At 41.0% G+C, this 24518-nt stretch overlaps 1 protein-coding gene across 4 annotated transcripts in view; it reads left to right on the top strand.

The window, feature by feature from the left end:
• HMG20A (high mobility group 20A) overlaps positions 1 to 18793 on the top strand; it is a 40241-nt gene extending 21448 nt beyond the window's left edge. For 3 of the 4 annotated variants that reach the window (XM_051770379.1, XM_051770377.1, XM_051770376.1), the window contains 9 exons: positions 313 to 405; positions 2393 to 2540; positions 3707 to 3922; positions 6037 to 6169; positions 6547 to 6578; positions 10943 to 11018; positions 11897 to 12112; positions 12754 to 12897; positions 15169 to 18793. In XM_051770379.1, the coding sequence (XP_051626339.1) occupies positions 317 to 405; positions 2393 to 2540; positions 3707 to 3922; positions 6037 to 6169; positions 6547 to 6578; positions 10943 to 11018; positions 11897 to 12112; positions 12754 to 12890 (1047 nt within the window). In that variant the 5' untranslated portion in view covers positions 313 to 316 and the 3' untranslated portion in view covers positions 12891 to 12897; positions 15169 to 18793. The remainder of the gene's footprint in view (positions 1 to 312; positions 406 to 2392; positions 2541 to 3706; positions 3923 to 6036; positions 6170 to 6546; positions 6579 to 10942; positions 11019 to 11896; positions 12113 to 12753; positions 12898 to 15168) is intronic. The other variant, XM_051770380.1, reaches the window with a different exon arrangement.
• Positions 18794 to 24518: the final 5725 nt, after the last annotated feature.

Below are 24518 nucleotides of genomic sequence, written 5' to 3' on the forward strand. Positions count from 1 at the left end.
GAGTGTGATGAATGAGAATTTGTCTCGAGGGATAAAATAGAAAGCTGCAGTGATTTCCAGCAACACTGTGGCATTGGCACAGGGCTCTGTTAAAAGGGGAACTCTGAACTGAAGCATCATTTATGGTGTTTCTTCTCTGACCTTAAGCACAGCTGCCCACAGGATCTGTCCTGAAGCCAACCAGCCATGACTTGCCAATTGGCTTCCGGGGTAAAGAGATCTGTGCTATGTTATGATGTTTGAACTGAAGTGCTACTCAAGAGAAACAATGAGATACTTTAACCTTTCTTACCTTTATTTTTTTTCCCCCAGAGGTATGGAGAACTTGGTAGCTGGCTCCAATCTTCCTCCACTTTTTACAGATGAGGATGGATCTAAGGAAGGTGGTGAAATCAATGTAACTGGGTAAGCAACTCTTTCATCTTCAACTGGTAGATACTTTGTCTGGACTTGCCAGGGAAACTGTTTCAGAGGGCATTGTAAGTAATTTTTTAACAAAAAAGAAACAAAGCCAACAAAAATCAATCTTTTGACATTTCCTTGGCCTTGATAGAACATCACAGGACTCTGTTTAGGAGAAACCAGGACTCTTCTGAACTGATGGAAGTGGTCACAAACTTATTTTTAATATCTCTTACCTTTAAAAGGTAAATGTCTAGGATTTTAGTCTAAGACAAGAGACATGATGGGGGCAGAGAGGGAGGATGTATCTGTGGGCTGTAGTAATTTCAATTTATTTCCATTAAAGATACACTGTTCATCACTGATCTCTGAAAATCACTGAGTCTCATGACTTTCATTTTTGCCAGACTGACTCTGCTTTTACAGACTGCAACAATGGCCTCTTAAAATTACAGTGCCAGAAGAAGTTGTCTTTTAAGAATACTCGAGATTCTTGCTGTGTACTTCAAAGTTCTTTTCCATTCTGCGAAGCACCAAGCAATAAAATTCAGACTTTGTAGGCAGGTAAAGCGGTGTAAAAACGAACATGGACACATTTGCTTCAAGTGGGTCTGAATTTGGATTTATATAGCTGGGATTTCAAACTTTCTGGTGCCAAGTGAGACCCATGTCCAGATTAGGCTTGTGTTTAAGATGTGTCAGCTGAGGTTTCATCAATGTTTGCTGCATCACATGGAAGTTTTTGCTGGATGTGTCGTTCAGAGCTTCCCTGCCAAGGGGGAATGCATAGGAAAGCTGAAATAGTCTTCAAACCATAAAAGTGAATCCAGAACTGTATCATTCAGTTTGACACACACCAAATGTAATTCACTTACAGGAGGGTGTGTGCCCTGTTCCCTTCTCCCTCTCTAACTGTCAGTAATATGAACTCACCCTGGTGTCTGAAAGTCAGGTGTGGATCTCCCCAGCCCTTGTGTCTTTACCAGTAATTATGCCACAATTGCTGATGGTAGTAATAAAAATATGCTTTTCTCTCCAAAGACAAATTTTCCCATGGGCATTCAACTAACAATTGTGTTAATGTAGCTCAAATTTCTGTAACTGTACTCTACATTAACAGGAACAGTTATTTTGAATATTTAAAATTATAGCATAGAGTGCTATAAAGGAATTTTCATGAATGTAACTGAGTAAAGCTGAGTTACCTTTAGCCTGGCTCAAGAAGAGTTTAGAACCTGAGATGAGTGCAAAAATCTTCTATTAATTTGCCCACTGAGCACAATGGTGAGAATGTCCAGGGGGTTGTTGTCCCAGAATGTGTGCTCATTTCTCAGTCTACTTTCAGGAATACTTCTGTGGGCTTGCTTTTGTTTTTGCCTCCAGACAGCTTGTCCTTTCCTGGGGGAAGGTAGATTGATACAGCTCTTGCAGCAAAATTAAATAATGGCCATTCCAGAGCCTGTTGGGAGCTCGTCATGTTTGTGTTTTAAATGCCCACATGTATCAGCAGGAGATTACATGGAATAAAGTTCAGTCCAAAATCATACACAACCACAGACCTGTAAATGTATTTGTGGAGGAATATATTAAACACATCCCAAAAGGTGTATATTGGTTGATGATGAAACTATTCATTTCGAATTCTTTATGGTATTTTTGAAGAAGGGTAGATTCATGCTCTCTGGTGTCTGATCCAAACATATATTTGACTGACAGTTATTTGTATAATGAAATACTTCACTAAAAATGAAACAAAATAACACTTCAAAAATCAAATTGTCTTTGAAAGCCTATGGTAGCTCTGGTAGTTATAGCAGTTGCTTGGATGGAACAGCCAGTTCTTCAAAAATCACTTTAAAATTCCTTTTTTCTCACTAGTGTGAGAATGAATATATTTGCAATATTTTTGCATGTTTTAGAAGATTAGGGAGGAAGTGATTTAGCAATATGATGATTAAATTTTTTGTTCTGCTCTTATGTGCTTTTTCAGATTAGCTAATTCGGAGAGTTCATTCAGTGGTGGAGCTTCACAGCCTGTGAATAACCCAGATTTGGTGGAGGACTTGTCACAGGCTCAGCAGCTGCAAAATGAGTCCTCCAATGCTGCTGAAACCACTGAGCAGAAGCCTGAGGAGGAGGTGAGATGAAATAATAGTGACTTCTCAAGGAAGCAAAGATGTGGAGTTTTGTCATTCTGGTTTGTCTTACCTACTCAGAATTTTTTTTACAGGATCACATATTTTCACTGTGTGCCATTTTCATCCTCTGATTCCCTGGTTTTCTCCTGTGTTGCCCAGCTGCACACAGGTAGCCAAGGAGAGCTGGCAGTTAGAATGTGCTGAGAACAGCACTGATTTTTGGTGACTAAATTGAGAAGGAGCTGAAGTTTGACAAGAAAGTGGTTTGGGGTTTTTTTTCTTTTGATAGATGCATTTGATATTCCTCCTTGTACATTGTTTTCAGCTGTGAGGTCCTTTTTTAATTATGTAGTAAAATTCCAGGAGGGAAACTAAAACTAACATGATGGCAGGAACATGTTGGTCTGGGGGAAGATTAGAAGTACTGAAAATAGTTGTGTGTACATAGCATTAGAAAATAGTGTTGTCCAGAGATTGCTGTAGAAATAGTATGAAGCCAAGAGGATGAATGATAATGTTACTATTCCTGTGAGCTCACAGTGTGCCCCAGGCAAATCTTACAATATTCCCTCCTTTGGAGTTTGTTGGTTGGAGGTGATTAGTGGGAAAGAGAGCCTACAGACCAGATGAGAATAGAAAAGCTTGTATACTGTCCTCACCCCCACATTTTGGGCACATTATACATGAAGGAGAACAATTTGGAAGGGGCAAAATAACTAGTTATCAACTGCTAACTAATTACCCAAAATCTCTCCAAAAGTGATACTGAAGTAAATGACTGGGAGGATGAGAATAATTAAAAACCAAAGTAAATTTAAATCAAACAAGCAAACAAGTAATAAAAATATTTGCGGTTGTATTAGCTAAGATGATCATGTCACGGATTATCAATTCTTCTGATTTTAGAATCAAGTTAATGCCAATGATATTTTGTTGTCCCTGTGGATCAGGGGATACTGTAAAGAACTTTTCATAATGAGACTTCTTTGGGTTTGCTTGGGGAAAAGTCCTGATTCCTCTAAAGTAAGGTTTAAAGCCTACATCCATGGAGAGGATGTGTTGCAGCAACATGTTCCTGATGAAGTTGTTTGAGACACGGATGTTTATTCCTTCCAGAGGTGGTTATTTTCATCCAGTCTGAATTGTCTTCTGTTTTCATTTTGCAGCAGCAAAGGACCAAACGAGGAGGCTGGGCCAAAGGGAGGAAGAGGAAGAAACCCCTCAGGGACAGCAATGCCCCCAAATCCCCCCTCACAGGGTACGTGCGGTTCATGAACGAGCGTCGGGAGCAGCTTCGAGCCAAGAGGCCTGAAGTGCCTTTCCCAGAGATCACCAGGATGCTGGGCAATGAGTGGAGTAAACTGCCTCCTGAGGAGAAACGGGTACCATTCAACTCCCTTTTCCTTCTTGGATTGTGATTACTCTTAAATGGGAATATTGTTGTTTGGTGAGGAAGTTAACATAGGCTTTTGACTGAAGTTGTGTTTGGGAGGATGTTTCAAAATAAGGGGCACAGGTCTTTCCAGAGTTCAAATGGTGAACCTTGGTAGGGCCATAGCATCTCAGCCAGGTGTGACTTGAGAACTGTATCCTCTAGGTAGTGCCAGAATACAGTCAGGATGGGGGGGATTGCTCTAACGAGACATCCCACCGTTTATGGGATCCATCTGGAGTAACTGCTGTGCTCAACTCAGATACAGCTGAGACCTGTAAGGTCAAAGCCTTGGCATGTGGTGTTTTCTCATTGGGACTACTGTGGCCTTCTGCACTGTCTGATAAGTGAATGAAGACCAAGGCCATCTGGACTGGACCTTGTTAATGGGTTAATTGCTAATGGATGTCTTACTATCCACACCTGATTGCCAGTCGGATATTACAGCAAAGCAGTTCTTAAATCACAGTGCAGCTTGATGCTCTCATATGAATTGATCAGGATATTTGAACTCTCAAAAGTACTTCAAGGGTAAGGTAATACTTTAAAGTTTTTATGAATGAAAAATGAGATGCTTCAAAAACCGAAATTTTCTTTTGTTGCTTTTTACTAAGCTTGTAGAGTACAAGGTATGCAGAGATGATATAAAATGGTGCATAGGGATAGTGATTTAACCATAGTGGAAAATGTGTGGCAAGGCAAAGCAGTTGATCTGGTAACAGACAGTGAGAATGATGTTCCTTGGAGGAAAATCAGGATTGCCCTAAAGTAAGGTTTGAAACTTAGATCCGTGGAGAGGATGTGTTGCAGCAACATACTCCTGATGGAAATGTCTGCTGGGAGAGAAGGGAAAAAGACATTCTGCCCCTCAGTCCCTTGCCTTTAACATATTCTTATCGGGCCTGAGGCAGATTTTTAACCCAGGAAAAAGGAAATTGAGTTCAGATCTCTATTCTGTGTACTGCTTTTTAAATCCCCAGGGAATCTGTCCTTGAGTAAAGCTGTAAGTCTCTAACTTAGAGCAGGTCAGGGGGAGACTGCTGAGCCCTTTCAGCAACACATTGCTGGAGATGGAAAAAAAGAATATCTCATGGAAGAATACCATGTCCAAAAGCAATGCCAGCCCAGCATCACCAAATTTGCACTCCCATCCAGAATGTTAACACTGTCCTCAGCAGGGTCAAAACAGTGTTGCAAATGCATGGAATTTATAACTTATATGTACTGTTGTGATGACTTAATGAAAGTAAGTCATACCAGGCTGACTAAGGTTCAGTCTGATTTAATACTTACATCCATTGAATTTTAAACTCCTTAGGAGGAAGAAATGGGAAGGCAACTTTTTTCTGGAAAGAATACCATTAGTAAGCATTGTGACCATTCATTAAATGTTTCTCAGTTCATTAGTTCCCTTAAAGAAGTCTCCAGGGAAGCTCATTCTGTCATGCAGATGTGTGAAATACCTTCAGCCCAATAAGAAAGATTTCCATCAACCCAAATGAGGACAGGTTATATCACTTAAAGCCAGGCTCTTACCTTTTTGCTACTCTTGGCAATAGCCATCATGTTTTGTTCACCTCTCAGATGTGCCAAGTGTGTGGTGATGCTTTTTGTCTGTGAGGCATGAAAACAAGAGTGTATTTGGAACCCCACTGTTACAGGTCTGAACCATAAAGCATCATCTGATAAGGTGTTCTTGTTTGGCAGCACTTAATCCTGGCCACAGAAAAGGAATTCTGAAATATTTGGTCTATAATGTATAGGTAGCATTCAGTTAAATAGAGGAACTTAGTGGCAAATTACTCCTAGCTCTAACAAAAATGGGGTTAACAGAATAGTTAGTTGGCTTAAAAAAAAAAGAGAAAGTAGGACACCAGAATACAGTCATTTTATCCAGAAAATTTATGTCTTTGCATCTCAGATACGTTCTCATTGTCTCTTGGCTGTCTCTTTCCTGTTTGCAGAGGTGACATGGATCAGAACTTCATCTGACAAGTTGTTTTTCTTTCCTTCTTTCCCAAAGGGGAGGAAACTCCCTGAAACTCTTGGACTTTTCTGTTTCAGCGCTACCTCGACGAAGCAGACAGGGACAAGGAGCGTTACATGCGGGAGCTGGAGCAGTACCAGAAGACTGAAGCCTACAAAGTCTTCAGCAGGAAAGCCCAGGACAGACAAAAAGGCAAATCCCACAGACAAGGTATCGAATGGGACAGAAACATGAGCTGAGCTAGAGCAGAAGGTTCCCAGCTAGTCATGTACCCTGACACTCATTTGAAGCTTTTGCTTTAAAGGCTTAATAAAAGTGAATGTGTTCTTTCCATGACATTTACATCAACTGTGTGTAAAGTGGTTAGATTGATGTAAATTTAGCTGTGTCTAGATTGTGTTGGAGGATGTGCACCAAAGGCATCAAAGTTAGACACAGCTTCTGTTGGCTTTCCAGGAAAGCTGCACAAGCTGCCTTGTCTAGAATTGTTGTGTGATTAAGGTTGTGTAACTTGCTTTAATTCTTTGGTTCTTGTTTTCTCAAATCTTGTGTATTTTGGGAGACTGGTTGTTTGTTTTCTTTTTCAGATGGAGCAAGACAGCCAGCTCATGATCATGAGGTAAACTCCTTCATTCTACACTTAACATCAGTGGGTAGATTTTCAGGTGACAAAAACTTCTAGTGAAGTCAAACCCCAGTTTATACCAGTTGAAACCCTAATCAGAAGAGTGTGAATTTTTCCTCTTTCTATGCAGGTTTTGATCAAAAGTTTAGAAACAACTGAGTACTCTTATACTCATTAGTATGATGAAAACTAAATCTCGTAAGTCTTGGGCAGGTGTGAATGATCTAAGGTGAAGTGAAACATAGGGTACACATAAAACATAGGTCTGTTTTGTTAAGGGTGTTTTTGTAATGTTAAGTCAGTCACTGGGTGCAAGTCAGTATAATTGAGCCTTTACCTGGTGTTTTAGAGGTTCAACTTGCAGAATTTTTATTTAAAAATTTTTCAAAGCACAGAATTTTTATTATTTGGTAAGTAAATACCGAGATAAAACTTACAGATAGCTTGAGACCCTGATAAGTCTGCCAAGTTAGCACCTTGAGGTGGCTATTTTGAGGTACTGATTTTCTGCAGCAACACAAATGCTTGTGTCTTCCTTGAGAGGAAAATGGGTAAAGCAACCAATAACTGGAAAACATTTGGCTTAAAACCTCCTCCTGCCCTCCCCCTCCTTCTGCATATGTAAATATTGGAAAAGAGTGATAATCTCTGGAGATAAAATGCCCTTGCTTAAGTTGATGACACATGTAACAAATTTTGTGCATCCTGGTTGACTATGGTCTCTCTCCCCTCGAAATGCTGCAGCTTTCTCCAGTTGTATTACCTGGGGCCACAGAGCTGCTTTCATGGTTACCAATAAATTGCAAACTAAGAGCAATGAAAAATCTTGTTTATACACAGCCTCTTCACTTGTAAGCAGTAGGGCCTTCTGAAAGATCTGTTTTTCTTGGTGAGGCTTTTTGCCTTGGGAAAGCAATCCAGTTGGTTTCTAATGTGTTTATTACAATGGTGACAGGGCTGTGCACTGCTGAGAGGCAGCTACTGGTCTTGTCAACCTGAAGGAAAATAAGTTTCACTTTCAGGAAAATGCGTTGGTAGGATGTTTTTGATATGCCTTGTATTAACTTTTAAAGGAAATTGCAGTAAGATTAACTTTTAGAAATACGTGGCCCCAAGTTTTCTAATTTTACAGTCACTGAATCAAAGTTGCTCTTTAATTGTATAAAAACACATTACTGAAGGCTTCAAGTTCTAGGTTGACTGTGACTATTGCATAACCTTTAAATTATACAGGTGGCAAACTACAAATTCAGAGTCTTATCTCTTATCCTTCTCACTTAAGCCATCACTGGTGGTATCTCACATCATAAATGTAGTTAAAATGGAGTCCTCTTCACTCTGTGGGACTTATAAGCTTCCTCAGATACAGCTGAACACCATGACATAGTTGAACTAACAGCATGCTAGACATCCTTCTCTGAAACTGTGCCTTTGACTACTTGGTGTTTTTCACCTTTATATTATAAAATCCCACATGCTTATCACCTAATATGCCTTCACATCCTTTGTGCAGGGAAGTCAAGTATTATAGTCCTGTACAGGAATAAGCAGAAAAAACTCGGATTGCTTTTGAAATATATACTCAAGTTGTTGCTGGAAGTGAGACTAGAGCTTTTTGTTGTCTTGCTGCTTTCTCCTGTCCACATTGACTATTGTTCCTGTGTTTGTGATTAGTAGGTACGAGCTGATTAAATTATGTCTTGAGAGAATATAAGAAAATAAGGTCAAGGAAACCTCTTTCCTCGCCTTGCTCCACTTCAATGTTCATGATTTAGTTTCTGTGAGTCACTGTTGAAGTCATTCTAAACATTGTATATATAGAGATGACCTCTAAAAAGTATTGCAACAGGCAATTCAAATATGAATTATAATATAACTAAAGGATGAGAGAGGACATTTAATCGATATAGACTTGAAAAACATGGATGTGCTGTCTCATGAGCTCATCTGTGGGCATGAAATAGAACATTTTTCTTCCTCCAAATTCTAGTTTCATACATATAACATATGGCAGTATACACTGGAACTGTTGTCATCAGCAGTGACTGAAATCCTTGATAATTGTTCTCCATTGTTCTGGTGTTTTTTATTTCCTCAAACTGTTCGATTCCAAGTAGGTCTGTCTTCATGCAGACTGTTACACTTCTTAGTGGTAAGATTTCAAAGATTTATGCACATGTCAAGGAGATCAGGTGTTGCCTGGTGGTATCTACAACCTTTGAAGACAGGGAAATGGCTGCTGTAGTAGGAGCACATAAGAAAACCATCTCCTCTGAGAACACTTAATGAAGTAGTATGTTTATTGTATCTGTTCCTTCCATTGTCTGTAGCCTGACCATACCAGGAAGGGTGACCTTAAACCCCCCAAATCTCAGCTTTCTCTTTACCATACTTCACCATGTCTCTGAGAACTTCAAGTCTGATTTGTTCCAGAACCTTCCAAGTTCAACCTCAGGTTTAATAACCATTTGTTGACAATCTGGAAGTATATCAGTCTTGTTTAAGGCAAACGATAGAAACAGTTTTGGTTCTCTTTTAGTTTGAGGGATGGCTGAAAGACACATAACCTGAACAGGCTGGAGCTTTTTCAATAGGAGGTAATCAAAACCTTATGATTTTAATCTTCAGTGAACCTCAGAGTGGCTTAGGCACTTGAGAGTTCTCAGGAGGATCTTTTACGTGCTGGGTAGTGTGTTCTGCAGTGGGAGAGTGCTGATGGTTTTCATTACCACGCTTCTGTTTAGTAGAATTTCTTGGTTGCCTTTTGGAAGCTGAACAATTTCATCTAATGGCCTTAACATTTCCTGGTTTTTACCTGAAGAACCTGTATCCTAGGGCTGCCAATAGAATACCCTCTTCTCTTTGTAGTACTCTCTCCTCCACCATCTGTTCTCTAGGAGCCAGTGATGATCCAAGCCAGTGCCTCTTTGCATCCAGGTAGCAATGGCAGGCATGAATTAGAATGTTTCAGATGGATATTCTATAAGTGTTCTAACTGCCAACATTTAGTGCATATTAATGTTGAGGCCCTAGATTTTGGGGTGAAATTAATTCCTAGCTATCTAGGGAGCGTTCAGAGAAAATGAATAAGTTCTTCACATTTCTGTACATGACTTCTCATTTCTAAATATGTACTCTTGAGACATTTTCCCTGTAGCAGCAGGTATAAAATCTTCAGTGAAAAGCATGTGTGATCAGGAAGCTAAAGCGAAGCCCTGCTGTGCCTCTGAGAGCTGGGGAGGTTTGTTACCCCTTCCTCTAGTCTTGCCTGTTTCTGGTGTGTCTTCAGTTGATCCATGCCAAGTGAGGTTTGAGTTCTCACTCAATAAATACAGAGCTCCTCAGCTGTAATTCTACCAGACAATAAAAGTCAGCTTATCTTTAAAAGCAATCAATTGACAGTCTGTCTCTTCAGGTAAAGACAGAGTACCTGGTTGGTTGACTGCCAAATGGCATTCAGCTCACCCCTTCTAGCCCCTTTCTGTGGCAGACACCAATATGATACTCTGAGCTCAGGGGCCAGAATTCCCTTCTCAGCTGTTAAACATTCAGGTTGCCTGCTGGACACCAAATCATGTGTAACAGTGCAGTTCTTGGCCATGAGTTTGTGGTTCATTGTCAACCACGGTGTTGGAGAGTTTTGAAAAGCTTTTGTTCTCCACAGGCATTCTTGCATGCTTAACTTTGTTTCTGTGTTAAGGTACAGATTGATTGTGGTTGCTGCAGTTTATCAAACCAAATTTTCTTTGGCTTTGCCAATAACAGTGCAGGAGCTAAAGTAAGCATTAATTGCCCTTTGACACGCAGAAGTGGTGACTGAAGTATATTATAGTAGGGTTTTCTTGCCTTGAGTCAAATCGAGTTTTTTAGGGCTTTTCTGACTAAGTTATAGAGCATTTCCTGATTTAAAAGTGTGTTTTGGGTTTTTTGCATTGGTGGTGAAAGGCCAAGAATCATGAAACTTGCTGTGCGTTTTCCTTACTCTGTCTCCTGTTTGTTGACATTTCTGTACAGACTATTTCAGAATGTGTCGGTTGATGGTGGAAAATATAAATACATTCAGATAGCTTTAAAACTGAATCATTCTTGTGTGTAATGTTGCTAGAGTGAAAGGGCGTATTTTAGTATGTTACATGATATTTCTTGATAATGGTATTTGGCTGTGATTAAACCTGTATCTGTAGCTGAGATATACCCTTTGACTTGTCTTGGTAGAAGCTGGAAGTGTCTTTTATCCATACAGCTTTTTAGCTGCCTCAGTTTTTGGTCTCCCTGCTCTTCTATTTTCATGATCAAAACAGTTAAATGAATTGCTGAAAACAAACCATTGAGCTCTGTTATTATTCTTCCTTTTGCAGAAAGAAGCAGATACAAAGGAGAGATCTGTCTTTGACATTCCAATCTTCACAGAAGAGTTCCTGAATCATAGTAAAGGTAAGTCAGGCTCTTGCAGGATCCTTTCCTTGCTTTTCTAGAGTTCTTGCCAGATGCTGCCTGACTGGAGAGTCCTTGCACTCTCCCATCCCAGCTCAGGTAATGACTTGGGTACAGTTTCTGCTTTTATCTTACCTCTGTATGAACACAGTGGCTGCAAAGCAGTTTTTTTTTTTGCTTTGTCTTCCCTAATTAATCTTTTTAGAGAATGTTTCTGATGTTTAAGCTCCCTGTGCTGTTATTCCTGGCAGTCCAAGCTGGATCTACTGTTCTACAGAGCAGCCTTGATTAGAAGGGACCTTAAAGATCAGCTAGCTCCAAGAAACACCTAAGATATAGCATGATGATGGTTCAGGCTGGTTAGCAGTATTTTATCCCCCCCACACCACTATGCAGAAGATTCCACTGATACATTTTCTGTTACTCTTTTTTTTCATAGCTGTGTGTCCCAAGAGCTTAGTATTTTTTGCCTAGAGATTTTTTTGATGGAACAGAATTCAGATTCAGTTACTTTTCGTGATGATCTGTAGAAAAGTATTTTTGTAACTGGTATCTTGTTTGTAGGATTCTTACTACTGCTGCTAAGCTCTGTCATTCTGAATGCATTTGAAATTAGTCTTGCCATCTTCCTCCCTCAGCAGTTCCCCAATTCACTTCCATTCTGATGCTTCGAATGTTTTCTAGTTTGTCTGTCTCTCTAGAAATCAAGTCTACTTCAGTACTACTGTAGGCACTATTGGCACTCTATGATCTGATGCTTTTCATCTCTAAACCAAAGCTGCACTGTTTACAGTCGTTAGTTGAGCACTCTAGAACATTCATCCCAGGGATGTTTGTGATAGTTTTTTGACTCCCTGGGGACGGGTCGATGTTCACAGCCCGGGAAGCTGAGCTGCGGCAGCTGCGGAAATCCAACATGGAGTTTGAGGAGAGGAACGCTGCCCTGCAGAAGCACGTGGAGAGCATGAGAACTGCCGTGGAGAAGCTGGAGGTGGATGTGATCCAGGAGCGCAGCCGCAACACGGTGCTGCAGCAGCACCTCGAGACCCTGCGCCAGGCGCTCACCACCAGCTTCGCTGGGGTCCCACTGCCAGGTAAGGCTGTCTGGCCTGTTAAATTTAACTGCTTGTGTGTATACCATGTTGTGAACTCAGAACACGTGGCCTGCTGTGATTGTTCTGTGCTCTTGGCTGTTTCTGAGCTTTTGTTGTAGTAGATAATGAAATATTTAAAATGCGGGCAGGGGGAAGTGTAGTGTCAGTGCTTTATTTCAGCATGACATTTATTTTCTTACTGCTCTTACTCTTCCTAATAAAGTGAGACACGCATTCAGTCCTTGCTCTACTTGACTTGGTTTATGAAAATGTTACTAAATGGAAAAGACAGGACCTGCAAGTTCTTTGATTAAAAGAAAGGCCGTGTCTGTATTGTCAGCTGCCAGGGAATCCACTTAGGTACTATGAATGCCCAGCTGAGAGAGTTTGTTATAATCAACCATGAGACCCAAATCAAAGAGAGCCATGCTTCATTAGTCCTCATATCCTTGGGACTACTCACTTTGTGGAGTTAGGAGGACACTGTTTTACAGAATCTGTCACAAGAGGTGGTGCACGGCAAAATCACCTCCTATAGCAGTTCACCTGTTGGCACAAATCACCCTTAGTGTGAACTTTTTGGAATTGCTGTGGTCATGGAAATACCCTGTGGCTCATTTTACTGCCTTAACTAACTACAGGTAGCGGGGAAACACCCACGATGGAAACTATTGACTCCTACATGAACAGACTGCACAGTATTATCCTGGCAAACCCACAGGAGAACGAGAACCTCATTGCCACCGTCCGGGACGTGGTGAACAGGCTGGAGCGCTAGTGACTGGGTAAGTGTTCCCTCCCAGGCTGCTCCTGCCAGCTCCTCTGTACCTCTGGCACCTGTTCTGACGCTGATTCTTGTGCTGATCACCATATTGTACAATCAAAAAGGTTTCTACCTCAAAGCCGTGGGAGCAAGTTGTCTTAATGAAAGTCAAATTGGGTCGAAAGTATCCAACGGCATTAAAGGGTTCTGAAATTCCCCTTAGCTCCAAAATCTTTTTGTATTTGTATGAGGTGAGTAAAAGTACTGACAGAGTGGTAACAGAGTGACTAATTTAGAGGGAGATTCCTTTCTTGAGTGAAGTAAACCAGAAAAATTCAGCATTAATTGTAGAATCTGGTGGCTACGGGGAAATTTTATTTGTCTCAAGAGGTTACAGGGGAGCTCAACTGTTATAAACTGAAAATACTCTACAACTACCTGCTCTGTAGCACCTGTACCACAGCTCTTCTGTTTATGAAGGTTTACATGTAAATGAAGCACTGATGTATGGTTTGGGCTATACATAGCATTTGCTGAGACTCTAATTTCATGTGGCTTTTGCATAGATTATTATTGAGCTCACGATTCTGTGTTTTTGTTCCTGTTCAACAGCTTAGGAAAGTGTAATAGAGAACAGAGTAGAAAACCAAATCTACAAAGAAATAAATACCAGTCTTTCTGCATTACTGTGCTGCTTTGCATTTCCCACACCTCCTACTCCCCCACTTCCCCATGGTGCACAGCACTAGGCAGCCACGAGGAGTTTGCCCATTTCTGTTTTAACAAAGTACATACCTGCATTCTTCAGGCACTTATTATGTAGAGATCTACTGCACATGTCTTGAATAGTGTTTAGAAATGCAAATACAGCTGCCTTGTGCCATCTGCAAATATGAAGACAGGGCTTTTCATCCTTTCTGATTCTGACCTTTTGTGATACTGTGTAGAACAGTTAATTACACGTTTCCCATTATAGTGTGGCTTGAGCTGGAAGATCATTGTCCTTCCGGAGGGTAGCCAGATGGAACGGACTGTAGTTCTAAGAGATGACTGAGCTCCCAGCAGAATAAAGAAGTGCCTTTACTGCTGCTATTTGTGAAGGGAACAGCTTGTCGATCCAGGTCTGGGATTTTTCAGCAGCTCATCAACCTCCTCATTTTCGGATACTGTTTTCAATTAGCACTCAAGCTCAGAAGGAGAACTGGGGGAGGGGAGGTTTTACAGAAAGGATAAGAGGGAAAGCAGTTTCTCATCCATCAGTTATTAGAAGGGCGTGCCAGGCCCTGAAATGGGTATTTGTCCTCTAAGCACCTTGCCAGAGAAATAGTATCTCAAGGCTGCTAAAATCTAGACTTTCATTCTCTTGTCAGACGGCTTCATATTTCCTAAATGTTGGACACTTTCTGTGTTCCTAAAAATGCAAGTATAATTTTCTTGGATAAACTGGATTGGGCTGTAATCGTAATTCTTGTTTCTACTTTCAATTTGAAAAATAGTACTCCTTTCACTTTCCCCTTCCCACCAAGACCTTTCCTCTTTTCAGTAGCAAAACAGTGTGAAGTAATTAAAAATGTGATTTACAGTCACCTAGTTTCACTGTATAAAGACATACATGTAACTAAATATAATGGTCTAGTAGTTCATTGGGACTGTTAATCACACTGACTTGCACTTGGCAATGATTATATTTTCTGACAATTTTGGAAGGAAGAAGTTTGGGTTTTGTTGGATACAGACCTAGAAAATGGTAGAGATTCCCTAGAAAACAAGGAAACTTTGTATAGAAAGGTTCACCTGGTACATGATAAACCATATCAACAAACTGTCATCATCAGTGTGCCTTTGTTAACATGCATATGAAGTATATTAATTCTGAATGTCATCTCTGTCAACCAAATGATCTCTTTGAGGCTGAGACACATTACAAATCAATACCATAGAAAACTGTTATGATACTCCTGAAAACAACTGTATTTCACAGATCTGAGGTGTTTTTTTGGTGGCTTAGTGCATTGTATTTAGGGAATATATGACTAAACTGGTGAGTACTTCGTTTTTTCTGTACTGCGTGGTAAAAACTTCTTTGTGCAAAGAAGAAGGGGAGAAGAGGAAGGGTTTTGTTATTTAGAATCTGGATGGAAACAGAAACTCAGTTCAGTTTTGTCTCTATAGGCTACTTTGCTATACTAAACGTTGTGTTTTCGGATAAAACATCCAGAAAATAACGCCACAGTGCCTGTTTAGTCCTGGCAGATTGTAGCCTTCTAACACTTATTTTCTGTTTTGTCTGCAGGTCTCGTGACCCGGGGAAGCTTTACAAATGTTTTTTTGGCCAGTGTGGAATAAGAAGCCATGAGGGAAAGACTAGGGTGGGAGGGAGGATGGCAGGTTTGTCCTGGGCCCTTCCCGGGTGGTTTGTCAGGGAGACAAACAGATCAATGCATTAAAAGGTCTTAAGAAGCCACGGACACACCGCCCACTAAACACTTGGAACTGTCCTCTGTGTGAACATTTACGAGCATGCAACTTTTGTGCAATCTACATTTTCGATGAGTTCTGCTGGGTGTGAGGGTGCCTGCCTTCTGTGGACTGGCTGGCTGTGGAGATGAAATCTCAGCTCGTGAAATGAAGTCAGCGTACGTGTTGTAGTAATAACTTCGATGTGTTATATTGCCTGATGTCTTCTAGTGTCTTTTTTGGTTTGTTTTCATGTTTATCCTGTGGGGTTACCTTCCTTCACTTGTTTTCTTCTTTTGATCTGGTTCACTGATTCTTGCAGTCCTGGATAGCAGCACTTGTGCTCTCTGCTGTAACAGGGGGTCTTCCTTGGTACACTGTCTTGTCCTGTGCTGCCTGCTATGTTTATATAAGCTTTTCCTAAGCAGAATCCTGGGGTTTTTTTGTGTTAGCCTGCAATTTCTACCAAGTGAGTTTGCTCCCTACTAGGGACTGGCTGTGGCTGATGCTTTGTGACTTGATTCTACTATGAGACAGACTTCCTCCCTCCTCCTTCTCTCTGAGCACCTCTTGCACATAGCATCCTGCTCTTCTGTGAAAGTCTCCTGTTATCTCTTGAAAATGTTTGCAGAGCATTTTACTATCACAAAGGTCAGTGGAAATCAAGATAGAAAGTGCAATGTTAGTTCTTCTCAGCAGGGATAAATAGGATTCTCTGTTTTAGTCTAAAACCACAAAGCTTGCCCTTCCTCTGATACATGGCTCAGTCTAATTTAATGTTACTGCCTTGTTCTTGAGAAAATGATCTCATGGGGAGAACAGTTCTCTGTAAAAAGAGAAATGAGCAGGTGGATTGTATTTTTTTTTATTTCTCTGCCCTCCTGAAATCAGTGCTGGGAAGCCAGGTGCCTGGAAGCAGCACATATATTTTTGCATGAATTATTAGAGCAGAGAAAGCTATTAGCAGCTAGGTCCACATAGCAACCCACAGAATTCTGCATTCCAGCCTGTATGTGCTCTCACCTTTTGTACAGTTCAAGTACAGCCCGTGGAACCTGCAGCATTCAGCATTTCATGTTCCAGTGTGACCTAAACGGCCTTTGAGTTGCATCAAGTAGAGCTCTGCATGCCTGAGTTTGGAACCTTGCTGAGCTACACCACACCTCTTGTGAAAGTTGAAGGCACCCACTGTCTGCACTGACTTATGCAAAACATTTGCTGCCCTTTGGTTCCTGTCAAACTGTTGGTTTGGCTCAGCACTTGTTGGACATCTCTGGACTTTATAGTAGTGGTTGAAATGCTCTTTCTTCCACGTGACAATCTCTTTGCTTCTGCATAAGACGTCTTTTAAAATTCCCTTTGTAAATTGGAGGTTGCTTTTGTTGCTGGAGTGTGTTGCAGTCAGCTTTAATGTATCTGTGACACAAATATTGTGAAGATTAAAAAGCAGTTTCTTCTTTTCCTGTGCTGTACACATGGACTTCATGCTGGCCTGAAGCCATCTCCAGGTCAACATATTGTATACCCTGGTCTCTGCTGACTCCTGGGCTTATTGCTGTAGCCAAGCAGCAGGGATTTTCCAGGTGAATTCAAGTCTTCCTTCAGGGAGGAAACTCCTTTCTCTGTCTTCTGTTTGCTTTCAAGACTTCACAAAAAGGAGCCTCAGTTTGTTGCATTGACCTCTGCTTTCTGTAACATAGATGAGACCAGCTGATGTTGACATGAGTGGGTTCTCTAATGAATGTTGTAAATCCTACAGGTTGTTAATGTCTCCAGAAGAAGCACCAATACCTTAATCTCCTGTGTGTATCTTGTTTTTTTTAGAACTGGTGATGTTTGACTGTTGTAGAAAGTGGCCAAAGTGCACTGCATAGCCAAAAGCTGATTTACAAAACCCTGAAGTCTGTGGCTTCCTCTCTAATTCCCGGAGTCATATCCCATAAAGACTCCAGAAGTTCCATATGAGGAAGGATGCAATTCCAGGCTGTAACACATCCATGCTGTCAATAAGGGGTGGTGGCTGCAGAAGCCCAGGGCAGCTCTTGGCTTGTGGCACATTGCTCAGCCATCACTCTGCTGAGCAGCATGCAAGTGTTACGGGATAGAAAATTTAAGGTGATATTAGCTGGGGCTGACAAACCTCTTGCTTTTTCCCACAAGGAAGGGAGGGAGTTGGATTATCCATCCTGAGGCATCTGGGGGAAAACTAAGTTCTTGTTCACTGGTGATGTGACAGATGATGTTTTGTCTCATCAAGAAGCTTCTTATTTACATTGATTAACCCTATAAAATGGATTTTCTTTCCAGTGTTTTCAGAGTGTCACTTCAGTTTACATTTTTCAGTGTTGACTGATTAAAAAAAGGAAGTAAAAAATGAAGTGTGTGTCAAGGAGAAGAGTGGAATAAAATGCTTTTGTCACTTAAAGAAATGTTAAGAGAAATATATGAAAACAGAATCCATTTGCTGGATTAATGTGTTCGGAATTGTTGAGATGCCAAGTTTTCTGTACAATGTTTTTGTAATTAAATTTTGGAGCTCCTTTGTTTTTAAGAAGTTGATGTTGTTGTTTGACACTTGCTTCATTAAAATTGTTCAACGTTGAATCCATTCTGATTCACTTTTAACTGCATTTTCCGAAAGGACTATTACTAGCATCGATCTCTTGTCAGAGATTTTGGCAACTGCATGTTAACCTTTGAAAGGAAATGATGTTTCCCCTCCCCCTCTCCATCTGAAGTGTCTCCTTCTGAAAAAACCAAAGGAATTTAGGTTATTATTTATAGTCATGAAAGCCTCAGATCTTTGGTTTTAGCTAATGGTTGTCAGGGTCCTTCCCCAACTTGTGTGACTTCAAATTCATCATATCTTTTGCTGAGCCCTCTTTTGACATCCTTGTCTTCCTTTGTCCTCCCCAATTTCCCACCACCATATTGATTTTGTTTTTCTGTAAGAACCTTTTGTATCATACCTCTTCCTCTCTACTTGGTTTTCTTTTCCCCTACTGAATTTTTATCATCTCTTCCCTGCTGCTCATTGAGAATGAAGCAAAACTGGAGCCTCATGACATTTGCACTTGATGTAGGCCCTCTGTAGGGGAGTTTAGAGGACTTCTGCCTTCACTGGTGGTCCTTCTGAGGTCACAGTGCTGTAAACAGCCGTGTCTTTGTTACTTTTGTGTTCACATCTTGTTATTTTGATTGCCAAATTAATGCCTGGTCTGCTTATACCAACAGGCTTAGTACTGTCTGGTACCTGGGACAGACTATACCTTTAGATTTACAATGCCTTGGAGGTTTTTTTTAAAACACTAATTATGTAATGATAAAGATACTAAAAGCAGAAGGAAATTAGGGAAAGCTTATATTGGAGAATAGCTGCTGTGTGACACTGGCTGGTCCAGAGTTGGAGAAAGTAACAGCAAAACAGATGCATACCCAGAGGAAAAAATAAGTGCAAAGCAGCAATGAGCTCATAATAAGAGAAAGACGTAATTCCTTTCTAACCTGTGGTCCTGTGTGTGGCACCAGGAGCAGATGGTGGTAACTCATGCTCAATTTGAGGCAATGTGGTGTAATATTTCCGCTGTTTGTTCCTGTTTGTTCCCCCCTGTTTACTCTGCAGCTGGTCAATTGGCCCGATGATTAATAATCGTGCCAGGGAAGTTAGGGGGATCTGAGGCCTTTGGGCTCTTAAGAGGAAGAGATCACTTCCTCTTTTCTCAGGCAGGTTCCTGTTGATAATGTATTTGGAAGCTGAAATTAGGTCTTTTTAATCTTCTGCTTCAGTTCATTTGTATCCTTCAGTCAGGAGTACATTGAGGCCTATCCTCTACTCCTACCATAGAATCTTTCTGCTTGTGAACCACGAATAGTTTTGCTGCTTCTTTCTTCCTCACTGCTAGCAGTATTGAGGTTTTTAAAGCTTTTTTAACTTTAACTTTTTTTAAAATATACTCATGATTTACCATCTTAACTGCAAAATCTCTGGATTTTGTATGTACTGTACAAATGAATACGTGTGTGTATTCATTTTGGTGTGTGGTGAAGTAGCCACATCCATTATGTGTAATACAAGGAATAGCATTTATACAAACTGATTTATGGGTTATGTTAATAAACCTGTAATTCTTGTGATGCGGGGGTTTGGCTTTTTTTAACAACTAACTGTAGACACTGATGGTTTGTGTGGCTGAAGATATAAAAATGCAAGTTATTCTAAGATACAAGGTGATTCTAAGGGAATCTGCTGTTTATTTTCCTGTTGATGAAACTGTTCCTCTCCTAAAGTTGCTAAATATTCTGTTTACAGGTTTGTTTAACTTTGGTCACTTATCCTCTGGAAGGTGAAAGGCATTCTTACTTTTCCCTGGAAGTATGTGCATTGAAATCCATCTAATTGTTTTTATAAATTTGGATTCTAAATACTTAGGTATGAAGAGTTTTGCCTGTCCAAATTTTTGGCTGATAGATATCCATCTGGTTTCCTTGAATTGAGTAGAAAAATGTTACATCAACCAAATACATGGATGGGTGGGAACAGAGAGAGTTCTAGTTTTAATTCTGGAATAATAGTCCCATGGGATTTCTCTTTCTGTCTTATATTGGCAGTTTTAGTTTTATTAAATCTGTTCTAGTGTTAATCAAGAGAGAATTCCCTCATCTAATTTATTTGAAAAACTGCTTAAGCCCAGGATACTTGCAGAGAAATCCCTTGCTGCAATATGAGGCCTTATAAATACAGTTTCAACCGCTCACCCTTCAAAATGGATGTTAACAACTGTATCAGTATTATAATTCCTCTCAGAGGAAGTTTCTTTTCCTCAGTGACACTTCAAATTTCTGCCCAAGTTGCTTTTGTTTCTTGAATATTGGAGGAGGAGAAGTCAACTGCTTGGGCTGGGGGCAGAAATGCAGGAAGTTTATCAGGAGCACAGGATGGCTGAGTCCAAGAGAGTGAAAGCCTCTGGAAAATAAATCTTAACACCTTCCCTGGAAAGGACTGAGGTGCTTTCAGCATGAATGGTGTATATGCCTTGAAACAGCAGTACACAGGCTGTGTTCCTTGTGTTTCAATAGGGATTATGGAGGGGATTCATGTGGTCCTCCCAGGGATTGTTCTCTTAAAACACTTTTACCCTTCTCTTAAAGCACTTCTACTGCTCCTGTAAAAGAAATATTGCTGTGTACTGGCACGTGGCTTTCAAACACAAGCTATGGACTTGATGTGCAGGTGGAAGGGCTTAAGTTTTCTTTTGCTTACTGTCATTAATAATGAGTAGTTCTGGCATATGTAAATGCACAGATTCTGTTTACAACCAATTTTTTTCCTGAAAGAGGTGGTTAAGAATTACATTCTACCTTCACCCCATTAAAAATCTGTTAAGGGACTTTGTAGGGTAAAGGCAGAAGGAATAAGAGGATACAGGAATAGAGTTTGCCTTTATTCTTGAGGTTCATATTCACCTAATGCCAGTGCAGAAATGATTGAGTTTTCAGCTTCAGTAAGTTTGAATTCAGGCCTGCAAATTCCATACATTCTTGAAGTGCTTTCGAGGAGGAAAAATAGCAAATGTGAAAATGGAATTCCAGCTGCACCCTAGTTTCAGGACTTCACAGTTACATGGTAAATGTGCATTTCCAGATGTCTGAAATCTCTGTCCATGTAAGGAAAAGAACCCATTTTCTGCTGGGGAGAGCAGTGCCCTCTGATGATCCATCTTGGTATCTCCATGGTATCTCGGAGTGAGAGTGAGAAAGCCTGGCAGTGTGGGCCAGAGCTTCTGCATGTGGAAGCTTAAGTCAGCTCCCTGGTTTTGTTCTAGGCAGATGGCAGTTTCTTGGGGTTTTGGTGTTTGGGGTTTTCTTAATAACTTCCTAGCTTTGTTTCATGTGGATATGTTACTGTTTTCCTACCACACTCTGGGAGCTGGTCAGGGTGGGAGTGGTACAGCAAGTATTCCTGTGTTACAGCGTCTAAAACATGGACTGAGCTTGCTTGTGTTTGAAGTTGTCGTTCTGAGAGCCAGGAAGGGCTGTGATGAGGTTTTTGGTTGGCTAAGGCTGACTCTGTGTGTTGGCTGAGATGTACAATTGGCACAGCTGACTTCTCCTGCTTCCGAACCAGCAGGAGCTGTGGATACAGAAATCCATGTCATGGAAGCTTTGCAACTGTTGGTATTTACATAGTACCCTGTCTGCAGAGCTGGTTTTTGAGTTGGGAGCCTGCAGCAGCTTCACACCTCACCAGCACTGCAAGCTCTCTGGAGCTAGAGCATGTACAGCGTGGTGGGAGCTGTTTCCCTATGATCTTACTCCAGCCAGGAGCACCCCTGCCCAACTCTGAGCTTCACTAACACATCAAAATAATAGAAAACTACCCAGCTTCTTGTGTGTGTGAACATTTTCTGTGTTTTGTGAACTGGCTGAGCCCCTATTGAGGTCTGGCAAGCACTTGGGTTTGTGTGAAGTAAGTAGAGGATAGAAGAAGAGAAGCAGGAACTCCTTTCTGGAGGTATCTTGCTTGCATTTTGGTTCACCATTTCATGAAACTGCACACAGACTGTAGAGAATTATCTCCTTTTCAGCACCCAGGGCTGTCAGTAAATACATGACAATCAAAATCTTAACTCCTGACTACATGCTGTTGCCCTTATCTGTATGTTTTCCTGTCCTGCCTTTCTTTCCCTCTCTTGCCCTATTGCTTTGTGCTGAGCTGTCTCAACTTAAACCCAGCTAAAACTGACTGAGTGCCTCTGCCAGCAAAGATTTTTCTTATAGAGAAAGTTTTATTTTTTACAAATGTCACTGGAGGAGTAGTGAATTTGGAAGGGGCCCACAACTACTGCAATTGAAGTGTTTAGAAAAGGCAAAACTATGGAAGTAAGTGTTTTAAATTGGTGGTTTTTTCTGTGAAACGGGGGCAACAAATGAACCCAGCAACAGTGCCCATTCTCTCTGGTACCACTTTCCAAACCAGATGCTGACAAAACAAACTGAAGGGATAAAATCAAGACTGCTTAATCTGGGGGAGGGGGGTGAGGGGCCAAGATCATGTTACTGATAAAAGAAAATACACAAAATAACAAATTCCTGGCTTTCTCCCTTGGGGTGTGCGACTAACTGCAGAAGGAATGTTTATGGAAGAATACATTGTGCTGTTTAAGCATGCTTCAAAGAACAAATCCTTTCTTACCTTGTAGAAATTCATGTCAGTTTTTTCTTTGCTTTCTTTCAGCCCATAAGTCAGTAGAAGTGATGTATTTTACCCCTGGGCCAGTTTGTACAGGGGTAGCTTAATCTGGGCACGTCCTTACCTTCAATTGGAAGTCTGTTGTATTTAATGGGGTGTTAACTCAGTTTATTCTCTGGGATTTCTGCAGTAATTTTATTGCCTGCTAAAGGAGCAATTTGAAGCCAGATGAAGTGTAGGTATGCTCTGTAACATACCTGCTGAGCTTGGCAATGCTGCCTGGATACACTTCTGGTGTTTATATTCTCATCACAACTCTTGCATCTATTTCCCTGGTAGTCCTGCTTTGAGCTTGAGGGTTATCTCCCTTCCTTGAGGACATGGATCCATAGGTACTGCATCTGGTCTGTTCCCAAAGCTGTGTCAAATGTTCTTGGCAGTGCAGACAGGCATTAGAATAATGGATTCTGAAGTCAGATTTTACAAATGAGGCTGTTTGGTAAGAGTTCAGTGATGCTGCAGCAGAACCTGAAGGGAATTACAGTCCAAAGCTATTATAATGTCAGAGAAATGGGTTCCTTGAATGCTGAAGCACTAACAGAACAAAGACAGAGGGAAAATCAAAGACAGAGATCAAAGATTAACTTGAAGTGGGCAGGCTGTGCAGTGTGTCAGACTTTCTTATTAAGACTTCTTGGGTGTGGCTGTTCTGTGAGGGAGGATGGTGTAGATCAGCATCGATGCCTTTGGACACAAAGCTCAATTGTTCAGTCCTCTTACATAGGTGGTCTTACAACTTCTTTGTCATAAAAGCACAGATAACAGTTTTGTGAACATTAAAAAACCGTTTGGATGTTACATTACTGGGCAGTATGTGTTCAGTGTGAATGAGACACACAGTGTCACTTGTATGTGGTATTTTGGAGGGCAGACTTCACTCACTTCACCAGAAACTTCTGGAGCACACCTATGGCCTGAACTAATACCAAGTGTACCAGGTTTGTTTGTCTCAGTTCAGTTTGTTGTCATGGGGTTTTGACATTTTTGATCTAGTAAGAAATACTTCACGTTTAGATCAACTGTTTTGTGGAGCCAAAGCTTCAGTGGAATTTCAGTGGACTAAATTCATGAAAATTTAATCACTGACTTTGCTGGAGCCAGGATTTCACCTGCAGTCTCCAGCAGTTCTATGTGTGGTTATGGATTATGAACCCATAAGGAAGCTGAAACTGGATCTGTGGCTTTTCCTGGGCTCATCCAATGTCTCTAATCCCGCAGATTCCCCGAGGAATATGCACAGGGGGTTACCCTAAGGAAAATCCAAGAGGAATTCCTGCCATGTGTTGCCTGGCTGACAAAGGGAACATTTCCTCAGCTCAAGCAGCAGTGCTCTCTCACATATAGTGGGGTCACTGTTTCTCTGCCGAGTTCCTCATGTTATTGATACTTTCTAGCTGGGTTCCAATTTGATGATAAAATTTCAGCACTTCAAATCCTAGCAGTGAGAGGGCTTCACATCACCAAAATGTCAGTCCTGTCACTTAAAGAAACACTTCTTTCTGTTGTTTCCTGTCACTGCTGCTACTTTTTCTTAATGATGGGAAATTTCAGTTGGATTCTCAAGTTCCTTACTAGTAAATTCCCTGAATCCACTGTTTCACTACCCAGGGCCAATGCAAAGAAGGTGCCCTGAGGGTGAGGTGGGAGGACTGAGCCTGCATCCCAGAGGTTTGTTTTCCAGGCTCTGAGACAGACTTCTGTGTGTGACACGAACTCGTTCTGCTTTGTGGCCTAGTCAACATATTAATGAAAGATACTCAGAGAGTTCAGTAATGGAGATGATAAAAGAACTGATGTAGACAGAGTTCCTGGGCAGTGGGTTTTGTTTTCCTCTGCTTCACTTCTTCATTGTGCAAATGAGGAGTAAACATCATCCATTTAGACAGAGCTGCCTGAAAAAGGGGCTGTGTTTTAGGCTGTGTGTTCAGGAAATACCA

The sequence above is a fragment of the Manacus candei genome, unplaced genomic scaffold, assembly GCF_025592945.1.
Source record: "Manacus candei isolate 608988 ecotype Guabito, Panama unplaced genomic scaffold, ASM2559294v1 h1tg000119l, whole genome shotgun sequence".
Lineage (NCBI taxonomy): Eukaryota > Metazoa > Chordata > Aves > Passeriformes > Pipridae > Manacus > Manacus candei.